A 14,154-nucleotide genomic window follows, 5' to 3' on the forward strand; every position below is an offset into this window, starting at 1 on the left:
TGAAACAAAATCATTGAGTACAAGTTGAGACTCGGTTGTTATAGCTTCCTAGTGACAAGGATTATTTTGTGTATTTGATGAATGGAGCAGAATATAGCTCGATGGTAGAGCATTCTCTTGAGATGTGATGGGTCCCATGATCTATCGCCCTCCATGAAAACACGGTGTTTTCTCCCCCATTCTAACTAGTGCCACACAACAGATTCATCAAAGGTTCTTGTATGTGCCCTTCTGTTTGTGGGAAAATACATATAAAAGATCCTTTGTTTCTTTTTAGGAGTAGCCTGTGGTGGCAGCAGGTTTGTTATCAACCAGGCATCAAAATCACCACATTTTAGATACCAGGCCGTGTGCTTATAAAGTTGCCCCGTGCTACTAAAACCTTTAGTCTAGAATCAATCTGTAATGACGTCACATGCATACAGTTTGTATGTCATTGTCATGATATTAAAGACTGTATTAGAGTCTAGAGTCCGGACTGAAAGTTTTATAAAACCTTTAGTCTAGAATCAATCTGTAATGACGTCACATGCATACAGTTTGTATGTCATTGTCATGATATTAAAGACTGTATTAGAGTCTAGAGTCCGGACTGAAAGTTTTATAAAACCTTTAGTCTAGAATCAATCTGTAATGACATCCCATGGATACAGTTTGTATGTCATTGTGATGATATTAAAGACTGTATTAGAGTCTAGAGATGATATTAAAGACTGTATTAGAGTCTAGAGATGATATTAAAGACTGTATTAGAGTCTAGAGATGATATTAAACACTGTATTAGAGTCTAGAGATGATATTAAACACTGTATTAGAGTCTAGAGATGATATTAAAGACTGTATTAGAGTCTAGAGATGATATTAAACACTGTATTAGAGTCTAGAGATGATATTAAACACTGTATTAGAGTCTAGAGATGATATTAAACACTGTATTAGAGTCTAGAGATGATATTAAACACTGTATTAGAGTCTAGAGATGATATTAAAGACTATTAGAGTCTAGAGTCCGGGCTGAAAGTTTTATAAAACCTTTAGTCTAGAATCAATCTGTAATGACATCCCATGGATACAGTTTGTATGTCATTGTGATGATATTAAAGACTGTATTAGAGTCTAGAGATGATATTAAAGACTGTATTAGAGTCTAGAGATGATATTAAAGACTGTATTAGAGTCTAGAGATGATATTAAACACTGTATTAGAGTAGAGATGATATTAAACACTGTATTAGAGTCTAGAGATGATATTAAAGACTGTATTAGAGTCTAGAGATGATATTAAACACTGTATTGGAGTCTAGTGATGATATTAAACACTGTATTAGAGTCTAGTGATGATATTAAAGACTGTATTAGAGTCTAGAGATGATATTAAAGACTGTATTAGAGTCTAGTGATGATATTAAAGACTGTATTAGAGTCTAGAGATGATATTAAACACTGTATTAGAGTCTAGTGATGATATTAAACACTGTATTAGAGTCTAGTGATGATATTAAAGACGGTATTAGAGTCTAGAGATGATATTAAAGACTGTATTAGAGTCTAGAGATGATATTAAAGACTGTATTAGAATCTAGTGATGATATTAAAGACTGTATTAGAGTCTAGAGATGATATTAAAGACTGTATTAGAGTCTAGTGATGATATTAAAGACTGTATTAGAGTCTAGAGATGATATTAAAGACTGTATTAGAGTCTAGAGATGATATTAAAGACTGTATTAGTCTAGAGATGATATTAAACACTGTATTAGAGTCTAGAGATGATATTAAAGACTGTATTAGAGTCTAGAGATGATATTAAACACTGTATTAGAGTAGTGATGATATTAAACACTGTATTAGAGTCTAGTGATGATATTAAACACTGTATTAGAGTCTAGAGATGATATTAAACACTGTATTAGAGTCTAGAGATGATATTAAACACTGTATTAGAGTCTAGAGATGATATTAAAGACTGTATTAGAGTCTAGAGATGATATTAAAGACTGTATTAGAGTCTAGTGATGATATTAAACACTGTATTAGAGTCTAGTGATGATATTAAACACTGTATTAGAGTCTAGAGATGATATTAAAGACTGTATTAGAGTCTAGAGATGATATTAAACACTGTATTAGAGTCTAGAGATGATATTAAAGACTGCATTAGAGTCTAGAGTCTAGACTGAAAGTTTTATAAGCACCAGGCCTGATGGCCCTATTTTAAAATGTACTTTGATATCATTGTACACATATTCCTTAACTTGTTACAGACTATTTTTTATTCTAATTCACTCTGCATATAATGTGAAATTTGATTGATTAATCAAATTCATTTGTAGCAGTAAAACCAACATTAACGTGTCGTAAATTTTGGGGATTCCCCAAGAGTCTACTTCCATATTCATATGCTACTTCTCAGTTTTGTTGGATGTTCTTACTTTAAAATACCAATGTTGAATCTTTTTTCTGAAGCAAAATGTGTGCTCCTCCAAATTTAATGACGTAAATGCTATTTATAAATGTTTTTTCTGCTGTGTGGCTGCGACTGGACGAGTGTCTCAACTTGATGGGTGGCCACCTACACTCAAATGTCTCAGATTGTTTTATTAATTGCTATGTGTGTTGTGTTTGCAGGTGGCTGTGTGGCTGCGACTGAGCGAGTGTCTCAACTCGATGGGTGGCCGCCTACACTCAGTTTCTGAGATTGTTTTATTAATTGCTGTGTGTTGTGATTGCAGGTGGCTGTGTGGTTGTGACTGGGCAAGTGTCTCAACTCGATGGGTGGCCACCTACACTGAGTATCTCAGATTGTTTTATTAATTGCTGTGTGTGTTGTGTTTACAGGCGGCTGTGTGGCTGCGACTGGGCGAGTGTCTGAACTCGATGGGTGACCTGCACGGAGCAGTGGCAGCCTACACACAGGTTGTGGAGAAAGCGCCATCTCACTTCGGGGGGCGCGTCTCTCTGTCAGCTTTACAACAGCAGCTCGGCAAACACGAGGAGGCGATACAGGTGCTGTCTCGAGGTACGCAGGGGTCAAGAGAATTTAGTTTTAGCCAATTATCTGGTTTATAGAGAAGTTCTGTATTGATATTTAACCAGAGATCATGAAAAACGTCCAGTTATGAGGGAATTCTGGTTTACTGAGGAGTTTCACTGTATGTAACATATTTGGTTATTAAAATTATTGTAAAGTGGCTAATTTATTAATAGAATTTCTGTAGTTTTATACTATGTGTTGCAGCAACTTTGTATAATATTGAACAATTGGCGATGGCAGGGTGACCTCTGGGTGTGCAAACATTAAAGTATATAACTTTTTATGTTCTTTGCAAATTGGATGTTGCAGTCACAAAAAGGCAACTAAAGATTTAAAATTTGACAAATAGCAAAAGATTGTATCTTATTGTTCTTTATTCTGAGGGTAAATGTGAAGATTAGGACCCGCTACAATCAAGCTACCTCTGTGAGAAGTTGATGTTAAAACTGTTCAACACATTGTATTTATTTTCGGATTTAGCAACTTGAACAGTTTACCTAAGATGCTTGGGATATAGCATTAAATCCTGTCGTTGTATCTTTAGGAAAAGGGGGTCTTCTCGTTTCAATCAGTGCCCCACAATTGGTATATCAAAGACTATGATAGGTGTTGAAATGTAGGACAGTTCATATAAAAATCCCTTGCTTCTTGGTATAGTCTATGTAGCAAGTTTTTGCTATTTAGACATATTACAATATATCGATGTGCTAAGACAGCAAATAGCCGTAGTTTAAACTGTTCAAAGGTCTTGTTGGATAAAATCTGCTGATTATGATTTTCAGAGGGTGGGCAGGAGGGTGAGATGTCTGACCAGGACCAGCTGTTGCTGCTCCACAAGTGTCACCTGCTGTTCTCCCAGGACAAGCTGGCCGAGTTCATCCACTCCAGCAAGATGCTGCTCTTCAACCGCTTCAGTCACGTCTACAACCCCTCCTTCATGAGAAGTAGGTTTTCGTGCTGGGGTGTCGTTAAACATTCATTCCTTCATGAGAAGTAGGCTTTTGTGCTGGGGTGTCGTTAAACATTCATTCCTTCATGAGAAGTGGGTGAACACGTCTTTCCTCGACAGGTTTGTACTGATGTACAAACAAGCAACCTTCTGTCTTAAAGAAGACAACTTTTTAATATATAAAGTCATTAAAACTGATCTGTATTAAGTAGCGTCTGTCTAAAAAGGCAATATTTTTATTCTTCCAAATCTTCTCTTATAGTACAAACTGACCAGCATTGATAACTACTGTCTTTAATAGTTGTATTTTTATTCTTCCAAATCATCTCTTATAGTACAAACTGACCAGCATTGATAACTACTGTCTTAAAAAGTTGTATTTTTATTCTTCCAAATCATCTCTTATAGTACAAACTGACCAGCATTGATAACTACTGTCTTAAAAAGTTGTATTTTTATTCTTCCAAATCATCTCTTATAGTACAAACTGACCAGCATTGATAACTACTGTCTTAAAAAGTTGTATTTTTATTCTTCCAAATCTTCTCTTATAGTACAAACTGACCAGCATTGATAACTACTGTCTTTAATAGTTGTATTTTTATTCTTCCAAATCATCTCTTATAGTACAAACTGACCAGCATTGATAACTACTGTCTTAAAAAGTTGTATTTTTATTCTTCCAAATCATCTCTTATAGTACAAACTGACCAGCATTGATAACTACTGTCTTAAAAAGTTGTATTTTTATTCTTCCAAATCATCTCTTATAGTACAAACTGACCAGCATTGATAACTACTGTCTTAAAAAGTTGTATTTTTATTCTTCCAAATCATCTCTTATAGTACAAACTGACCTGCATTGATAACTACTGTCTTAAAAAGTTGTATTTTTATTCTTCCAAATCATCTCTTATAGTACAAACTGACCTGCATTGATAACTACTGTCTTAAAAAGTTGTATTTTTATTCTTCCAAATGTTCTCTTATAGTACAAACTGACCAGCATTGATAACTACTGTCTTAAAAAGTTGTATTTTTATTCTTCCAAATCATCTCTTATAGTACAAACTGACCAGCACTGATAACTACTGTCTTAAAAAGTTGTATTTTTATTCTTCCAAATCATCTCTTATAGTACAAACTGACCAGCATTGATAACTACTGTCTTAAAAAGTTGTATTTTTATTCTTCCAAATCATCTCTTATAGTACAAACTGACCAGCATTGATAACTACTGTCTTAAAAAGTTGTATTTTTATTCTTCCAAATCATCTCTTATAGTACAAACTGACCAGCATTGATAACTACTGTCTTAAAAAGTTGTATTTTTATTCTTCCAAATGTTCTCTTATAGTACAAACTGACCAGCATTGATAACTACTGTCTTAAAAAGTTGTATTTTTATTCTTCCAAATCATCTCTTATAGTACAAACTGACCAGCATTGATAACTACTGTCTTAAAAAGTTGTATTTTTATTCTTCCAAATCATCTCTTATAGTACAAACTGACCTGCATTGATAACTACTGTCTTAAAAAGTTGTATTTTTATTCTTCCAAATCATCTCTTATAGTACAAACTGACCTGCATTGATAACTACTGTCTTAAAAAGTTGTATTTTTATTCTTCCAAATCATCTCTTATAGTACAAACTGACCAGCATTGATAACTACTGTCTTAAAAAGTTGTATTTTTATTCTTCCAAATCATCTCTTATAGTACAAACTGACCAGCATTGATAACTACTGTCTTAAAAAGTTGTATTTTTATTCTTCCAAATCATCTCTTATAGTACAAACTGACCAGCATTGATAACTACTGTCTTAAAAAGTTGTATTTTTATTCTTCCAAATCATCTCTTATAGTACAAACTGACCAGCATTGATAACTACTGTCTTAAAAAGTTGTATTTTTATTCTTCCAAATGTTCTCTTATAGTACAAACTGACCTGCATTGATAACTACTGTCTTAAAAAGTTGTATTTTTATTCTTCCAAATCATCTCTTATAGTACAAACTGACCAGCATTGATAACTACTGTCTTAAAAAGTTGTATTTTTATTCTTCCAAATCATCTCTTATAGTACAAACTGACCAGCATTGATAACTACTGTCTTAAAAAGTTGTATTTTTATTCTTCCAAATCATCTCTTATAGTACAAACTGACCTGCATTGATAACTACTGTCTTAAAAAGTTGTATTTTTATTCTTCCAAATCTTCTCTTATAGTACAAACTGACCAGCATTGATAACTACTGTCTTAAAAAGTTGTATTTTTATTCTTCCAAATCATCTCTTATAGTACAAACTGACCAGCATTGATAACTACTGTCTTAAAAAGTTGTATTTTTATTCTTCCAAATCATCTCTTATAGTACAAACTGACCAGCATTGATAACTACTGTCTTAAAAAGTTGTATTTTTATTCTTCCAAATCATCTCTTATAGTACAAACTGACCAGCATTGATAACTACTGTCTTAAAAAGTTGTATTTTTATTCTTCCAAATGTTCTCTTATAGTACAAACTGACCTGCATTGATAACTACTGTCTTAAAAAGTTGTATTTTTATTCTTCCAAATCATCTCTTATAGTACAAACTGACCTGCATTGATAACTACTGTCTTAAAAAGTTGTATTTTTATTCTTCCAAATCATCTCTTATAGTACAAACTGACCAGCATTGATAACTACTGTCTTAAAAAGTTGTATTTTTATTCTTCCAAATCATCTCTTATAGTACAAACTGACCTGCATTGATAACTACTGTCTTAAAAAGTTGTATTTTTATTCTTCCAAATCATCTCTTATAGTACAAACTGACCAGCATTGATAACTACTGTCTTAAAAAGTTGTATTTTTATTCTTCCAAATCATCTCTTATAGTACAAACTGACCAGCATTGATAACTACTGTCTTAAAAAGTTGTATTTTTATTCTTCCAAATCATCTCTTATAGTACAAACTGACCTGCATTGATAACTACTGTCTTAAAAAGTTGTATTTTTATTCTTCCAAATCTTCTCTTATAGTACAAACTGACCAGCATTGATAACTACTGTCTTAAAAAGTTGTATTTTTATTCTTCCAAATCATCTCTTATAGTACAAACTGACCAGCATTGATAACTACTGTCTTAAAAAGTTGTATTTTTATTCTTCCAAATCATCTCTTATAGTACAAACTGACCAGCATTGATAACTACTGTCTTAAAAAGTTGTATTTTTATTCTTCCAAATCATCTCTTATAGTACAAACTGACCAGCATTGATAACTACTGTCTTAAAAAGTTGTATTTTTATTCTTCCAAATGTTCTCTTATAGTACAAACTGACCAGCATTGATAACTACTGTCTTAAAAAGTTGTATTTTTATTCTTCCAAATGTTCTCTTATAGTACAAACTGACCTGCATTGATAACTACTGTCTTAAAAAGTTGTATTTTTATTCTTCCAAATGTTCTCTTATAGTACAAACTGACCTGCATTGATAACTACTGTCTTAAAAAGTTGTATTTTTATTCTTCCAAATCATCTCTTATAGTACAAACTGACCAGCATTGATAACTACTGTCTTAAAAAGTTGTATTTTTATTCTTCCAAATCATCTCTTATAGTACAAGCTGACCAGCATTGATAACTACTGTCTTAAAAAGTTGTATTTTTATTCTTCCAAATCATCTCTTATAGTACAAACTGACCTGTTTTATTAGTAATCGGGCAACAATTTCTTGCTTATATGTAAAAGATACCTTAATTTTGCATATTTTTTGTTTTTTCAGTTGTGTTCACGTATCGGACTCACAAACATCGAGCTGATGCTTTGAGAGTTTTCCTCAACAGAGATACAAACCTCTCAGGAATGGGTGAGACTTTAACATATTTTATTTCTTTTACACATTTAATTCATAAAACGTTAGGCTTAATGTAGCCCAGTGGTACAGCATTTACTTGATGCGCAGTCGGTCTGTGGATGATGAATGATCCCTATCAATGGGCTATTTCTTGTTGTAGCCAGTGTTTCGCAGTTGGTGTAACCCAGTGGTACAGCATTTACTTGATGCGCAGTCGGTCTGTGGATGATGAATGATCCCTATCAATGGGCTATTTCTTGTTGTAGCCAGTGTTTCGCAGTTGGTGTAGCCCAGTGGTACAGCATTTACTTGATGCACAGTCGGTCTGTGGATGATGAATGATCCCTATCAATGGGCTATTTCTTGTTGTAGCCAGTGTTTCGCAGTTGGTGTAACCCAGTGGTACAGCATTTACTTGATGCGCAGTCGGTCTGTGGATGATGAATGATCCCTATCAATGGGCTATTTCTTGTTGTAGACAGTGTTTCGCAGTTGGTGTAACAAACACTGATGTGTACTATTCTGTCTGTGGGATGTTGCATATAAAAGATACATTGCTACTAATAAAAAATGAGAAACCCATGGAATGACGGACAAGGGTTTTCTCTCTCAAGTGTAGTCCTTAATCATATTTCTGACACCATATAACTGCAGATAAAAATCTGTTGATTACACCATTAAATAAAACCATTTATTCCTTCATAAAAGGTTACTCAAAAAAGACTAAGTTTACACACCAAAATTAATTACTCCATGCAGTTCAATACAATTTCTCTGTCAGAATATATTCTGTGAAAAATACAACACTGTCGAGAGGGTCATGTGACTATTAATTTTAGGGAGGTCTCTCAATTGACATGTACCATGTAAAAAATTAAAATAGGTCGACCACAAAATGTTTTAATTAATGGCCCCTATGCCCAACCACCGCCTCGTGTTGCTGTTATACAAGTGGCACCATACCACTTAACTGCACAGTTGTTATCAGTTAGTACTACATTAACAAGTTACTTCAAACCAATGGGTTATTTAAATACTACAGAGGTCAACCTACATGTAATCATCACAGAAACATTTCAAAAAACATATCAGAATTTTGTAGTATTTGTGTTATGAGGCACTATTTCCTAAACCGGACTATATTAAGCTGCTACAGCAAGTAACAACACGACCAATGGTGGTGTGGTGCCATAATATTCAATTATAAATATAAAGTAGTCTGTTCTATTGTAATTTTGTTTAAAGAGTCAGTTTGTGATAATGGTTTAATATTAAGTAGCAATATTAATGTTTGGTTGCTGTTTACTGCGTGGACAAGCTTGCCGAGTTCATCAACTGCAGCAAGAAATTTGTTTTCAGAGTGTCTATGTGTTTGGTATTTTGTGGTATTTTCTCATATAATTGTAAAAATGTGCTGTGGCCTGACAGACTTTCATTTTGTTTCAGAGAAGCCAACATCCTTCCAGTCCAGTCTGAGTGATGCGGATAAAAGTGTTAAAGATAACGACCTGTGGGACATCTACGTCAAAGTAAGACAGTATTTATGTTACATGAAACAGAATATATTCATTTCTTTTTATCCTTAACCTGACCTCTAACCTGTTACACTTCTCCCCTCCCCTTATTGAATTAGACTGATCCAAAACTCCACATAGCCAGTGAAATGGTTAAAATCTTCCAATGGGCTGGGATGATGTATCTCAGAGGTAGATGCCAGCCTGTGGTGTGATAGATCATATCATATATACTGAACACCATTGAAAACGCACCATGGTATTGTATTCAATGTTATACGTTTTAAATGAAAATGCACACAAATTGTGAAGTGTAAATTCTGTAACTTATTAATTTACCATTAGGAAATTAAAATAATGAACTTTTACAACAATGCACTTTATCGATAAATCATAAAACCTTACAATCTGGAGATAGTCACCAAAACGCAACACATGTCGCACTTCTGAAAAATAACATGCAACAAGTGTCTGTGCGTGCAAATTGTGATAGCTTAGATTACGGCCTTTAAAAGCTACTGTAATTTTGTACTGTTCCTTTATGTGACAAAACATTATTACAATGCCCATATTGACACCACAAGAACGCGAAAGAGCAGTTGGGATGCATGATGCTGGATTATCAAATCGCGCTATAGCACAACGTCTTAGATGTCATCACTCAACAATATCGAGACTGTTTAGTCGTTTACAACAAACTGAGACCACTCGACATCGACCACGACCTGGCCAACAGAAGGTTACAGCACCAAGACAAGATCGTTACATCATCCGCACACATTTATGTGATCGCACACAACCAGCTGCTCGCTCGCACACACCTACGATTCAAGGGAGACATGGTTCAGTTAGCGCAAACACTATACGATGCTGCTTACTTGCAGCAGGATTGCAGGCTAGACGCCCCTACGTTGGGCCAATTCTTACTCAACGTCACAGACATGCACATTTAAACTGGTGTAATCGTCATTGATACTGGAATAGACGGCAGTGGGAAGGTGTCTTGTTTTCAGATGAATCTCGATTTCATCTTGGACATGCTGATGGACGACTACGTGAACTTGGCGTCGTTGTTGAGAACGATATCAAGATGAGTGCATTGTCCGAACTGACCGATGGGGAGGCGGAAGTGTTATGATTTGGGGTGGAATCAGGTATCACCATAGAACACCTTTACATGTCTGCCATGGAAGGGTGACAGCCCAGTAATACATCGATAATGTCTGGAGAAGAATTGTCGCACCCCAGTTTGCTGTCTGTCTGTCTGTCTGTCTGTCTGTCCCCTACCAGTCCAACCTGAGGGGACTATTGGTTTCACCTCCATCCTTCTGTCTGTCTGTCTGTCTGTCTGTCTGTCTGTCCCCTACCAGTCCAACCTGAGGGGACTATTGGTTTCACCTCCATCCTTCTGTCTGTCTGTCTGTCTGTCTGTCCCCTACCAGTCCAACCTGAGGGGACTATTGGTTTCACCTCCATCCTTCTGTCTGTCTGTCTGTCTGTCTGTCTGTCTGTCTGTCTGTCCCTACCAGTCCAACCTGAGGGGACTATTGGTTTCACCTCCATCCTTCTGTCTGTCTGTCCCCTACTGGTCCAACCTGAGGGGACTATTGGTTTCACCTCCATCCTTCTGTCTGTCTGTCTGTCTGTCCCCTACCAGTCCAACCTGAGGGGACTATTGGTTTCACCTCCATCCTTCTGTCTGTCTGTCCCCTACTGGTCCAACCTGAGGGGACTATTGGTTTCACCTCCATCCTTCTGTCTGTCTGTCTGTCTGTCCCCTACCAGTCCAACCTGAGGGGACTATTGGTTTCACCTCCATCCTTCTGTCTGTCTGTCCCACATATAATTTTCCAAGATATGTAGCTGAAATTGTGTGTATAGCTTCATCATATATTGTTACAGATCAAGTTTGACTTACATGGAAATTTATTCATTTTTCACAGCCTTATGGTTGTTGAACTTTGGGAATATATAAATTTGTTGGGCTCGGTAGGGGACATGTATTGCATTAGCAGTACTCTCCGAATGCTGGTTTTCAATGCTCAGTATGATAAATAGTTTGTATGAGATGAATGTTTATTGTTTTGCCAGCTGTGTGACGCGCTGCTGAAACTGAATCAGCTGGACGAGCTGATGGAGATCACCACACTCGGACTCGCCTGTCCACAGTTCATGAACGACCAGGACAAAATCAAGGTCAGTTCCTCGTCATCTCAAACCTCGCTAATGCCTGCTTCCTTTCATATAATCGTAAATTAATGGATATTATGTGAACAGGGTCCTATTTATGAAGCCTGGGGTTTGGTTTTTGTTTTGTTTTTTTAAAAACATCTGTGTTTAAAGATTGTATATGTATGTAGTTACAAGTGTATAAGATAAAAACCGATTGGCAAATTCAGACCTATTTGTTTTTACTTTCCATGCAAGGCTTAATATGGGTTTGTTTGATTATTGTATCTCTGAATTTCACAAACTTTAAATGGCACATCTCCATGCCAATAAATATAGCTATGGAGTGTATTACACAATATTATGGGGAGGCAGTATAGTGTGAGTTGAGATTACGTTTCTGTACCCATTTGTTTTGTAACTGTCCATCACGTAATTGTTCTCTTCCCATTCCAGTGTCGGCAGTCATGGGTTTGCCATTGTTATTAATGGTATAATAGAATGCATAACACATTTCATGAAACCAATGCACTTTGTTAAGCTTGTTTAAAGATTTGTTTAGAATAAAATAAAGTGTTGCATTTTTAATAAAACTTCTTGTTTTAAATATTGTGAACAACAGAAGAAAAATTAATATTTCACAATATATATTTTCCCATGATTGCATGAATTTAGTAAACAGACTGTCAACACAGACCTAAGATGTTCTCAAGATATTGATCATTTTAATACACTCAAAAACTTCTGGGATTCAAACTGAATAATTTTAAATAAATTGAAGAGGACTAAATAAATAATATGCATTTCTGCTGAGTTTTAGTATTAAACAAACTGTGTTTCTTTGTTTTTGTTATTCTGACTTGCTTGTCTATGATTACAGGAAAGTGAGTTCATCTGTCTGACAGCCTGTGTTCTTAACAAAAATGGACAGTTTGCATATAACTTCATCAGAGATATATGTATGAAGGTGAGTCATCCATATTTAAAACTTCATCCGAGATATATGTATGAAGGTGAGTCATCCATATTTAAAACTTCATCCGAGATATTTGTATGAAGGTGAGTCATCCATATTTAAAACTTCATCCAAGATATATGTATGAAGGTGAGTCATCCATATTTAAGACTTCATCCGAGATATATGTATGAAGGTGAGTCATCCATATTTAAAACTTCATCCGAGATATTTGTATGAAGGTGAGTCATCCATATTTAAAACTTCATCCGAGATATTTGTATGAAGGTGAGTCATCCATATTTAAAACTTCATCCGAGATATTTGTATGAAGATGAGTCATCCATATTTAAAACTTCATCCGAGATATATGTATGAAGGTGAGTCATCCATATTTAAAACTTCATCCGAGATATATGTATGAAGGTGAGTCATCCATATTTAAAACTTCATCCGAGATATATGTATGAAGGTGAGTCATCCATATTTAAAACTTCATCCGAGATATATGTATGAAGGTGAGTCATCCATATTTAAAACTTCATCAGAGATATATGTATGAAGGTGAGTCATCCATATTTAAAACTTTACTCTGCAGTCAACTAAACTGCATGGGAAATAACTCGCATTTGTGGGTACGAAAATAAAGAAATAATGTCAATTTTTTTAATGTCACATCAAAAATGTTTTGGTTTTAGTCCGAGTGTAAGTGTCTTTGTTTTAATAATTAATTCAATCTTTGCAGTTGTTGTATATTTTATATATTAATTTAGATGAACATTTTATACTTCTTTAAAAACAGTCTTGTACAATTGCTTATATCAGTGAAAGTGATATTATTTTCTTGTTTTTTTTCTTTTCTTCAACATTTTCATTTGCTAACACGGTTAACTACGTTTTCAGTATCCACACAACAAACAGGCATGGAACCTGTTTTCTCAGATTATCATTTACACAACAGACATACGGAATCGCAAGTTTGCTCTTGGTCTCCTTATGAAGGTAATGAATTAGTTTAACTTGCAAATATTTTGTGAAGGTCTTGAGTTTAATTTGCCATCTAAATATTTGACATTTGTAAATATCTGGAGGATGTATGCATGGACACACTAGAATAATAAAATGTCTATTGTCAGAATAATAGGAAAACAAAATAATTACATGCACCTTTTATTTTATGGCATGATTTTTTCAAAAAATTATTTTCTGTCTATACTGATCATGTTGTAGAACGCAGAGACATATAGTAGCTTTTCCTAGCTTCCTTACAGTATTTTACCAAATTTAGTGTGTGAGCTGGGCTAACATAATTGCTACAAACATTTTTGTTAATCATTATTTAGTACTTCAATCATGTTTAGGTGCATATTGCTGAAGTAATTTGCTGTATTTCTATCGGTCTTGTTTTTTTGGCATTATGCTTTAGTTGTCTACAGTTCAGGTGACAGCACTGAAATGTGATAAAGTATTTTTGTATGTGATACCACGGATTTTGTTTTATTTCTTCTCTCATTTTTCTTCAGGATCCTGACAACAGAGCGCTTGGTATAATTAACGGACACAACAGTTTGATTTGTGGAACGTACAAACATGCACTGGGTAAGTCCTACCTCTCGTCATCCCTCTGGGTCAATCCGTGTCAATTCAGAGATCAACGTTTTAAAACAATGATTCAA

The 14,154-nt window shown here is 34.8% G+C and overlaps 1 protein-coding gene across 2 annotated transcripts in view; it reads left to right on the forward strand.

The window, feature by feature from the left end:
• LOC121375895 (general transcription factor 3C polypeptide 3-like) overlaps positions 1-14,154 on the forward strand; it is a 97,903-nt gene that overhangs the window by 43,334 nt on the left and 40,415 nt on the right. For both annotated transcript variants that reach the window (XM_041503585.1, XM_041503586.1), the window contains exons 14-21: positions 2,839-3,019; positions 3,817-3,978; positions 7,769-7,852; positions 9,287-9,369; positions 11,446-11,550; positions 12,404-12,490; positions 13,382-13,480; positions 14,002-14,077. In XM_041503585.1, the coding sequence (XP_041359519.1) occupies positions 2,839-3,019; positions 3,817-3,978; positions 7,769-7,852; positions 9,287-9,369; positions 11,446-11,550; positions 12,404-12,490; positions 13,382-13,480; positions 14,002-14,077 (877 nt within the window). The remainder of the gene's footprint in view (positions 1-2,838; positions 3,020-3,816; positions 3,979-7,768; positions 7,853-9,286; positions 9,370-11,445; positions 11,551-12,403; positions 12,491-13,381; positions 13,481-14,001; positions 14,078-14,154) is intronic.

This window comes from Gigantopelta aegis, chromosome 6, assembly GCF_016097555.1.
Source record: "Gigantopelta aegis isolate Gae_Host chromosome 6, Gae_host_genome, whole genome shotgun sequence".
Lineage (NCBI taxonomy): Eukaryota > Metazoa > Mollusca > Gastropoda > Neomphalida > Peltospiridae > Gigantopelta > Gigantopelta aegis.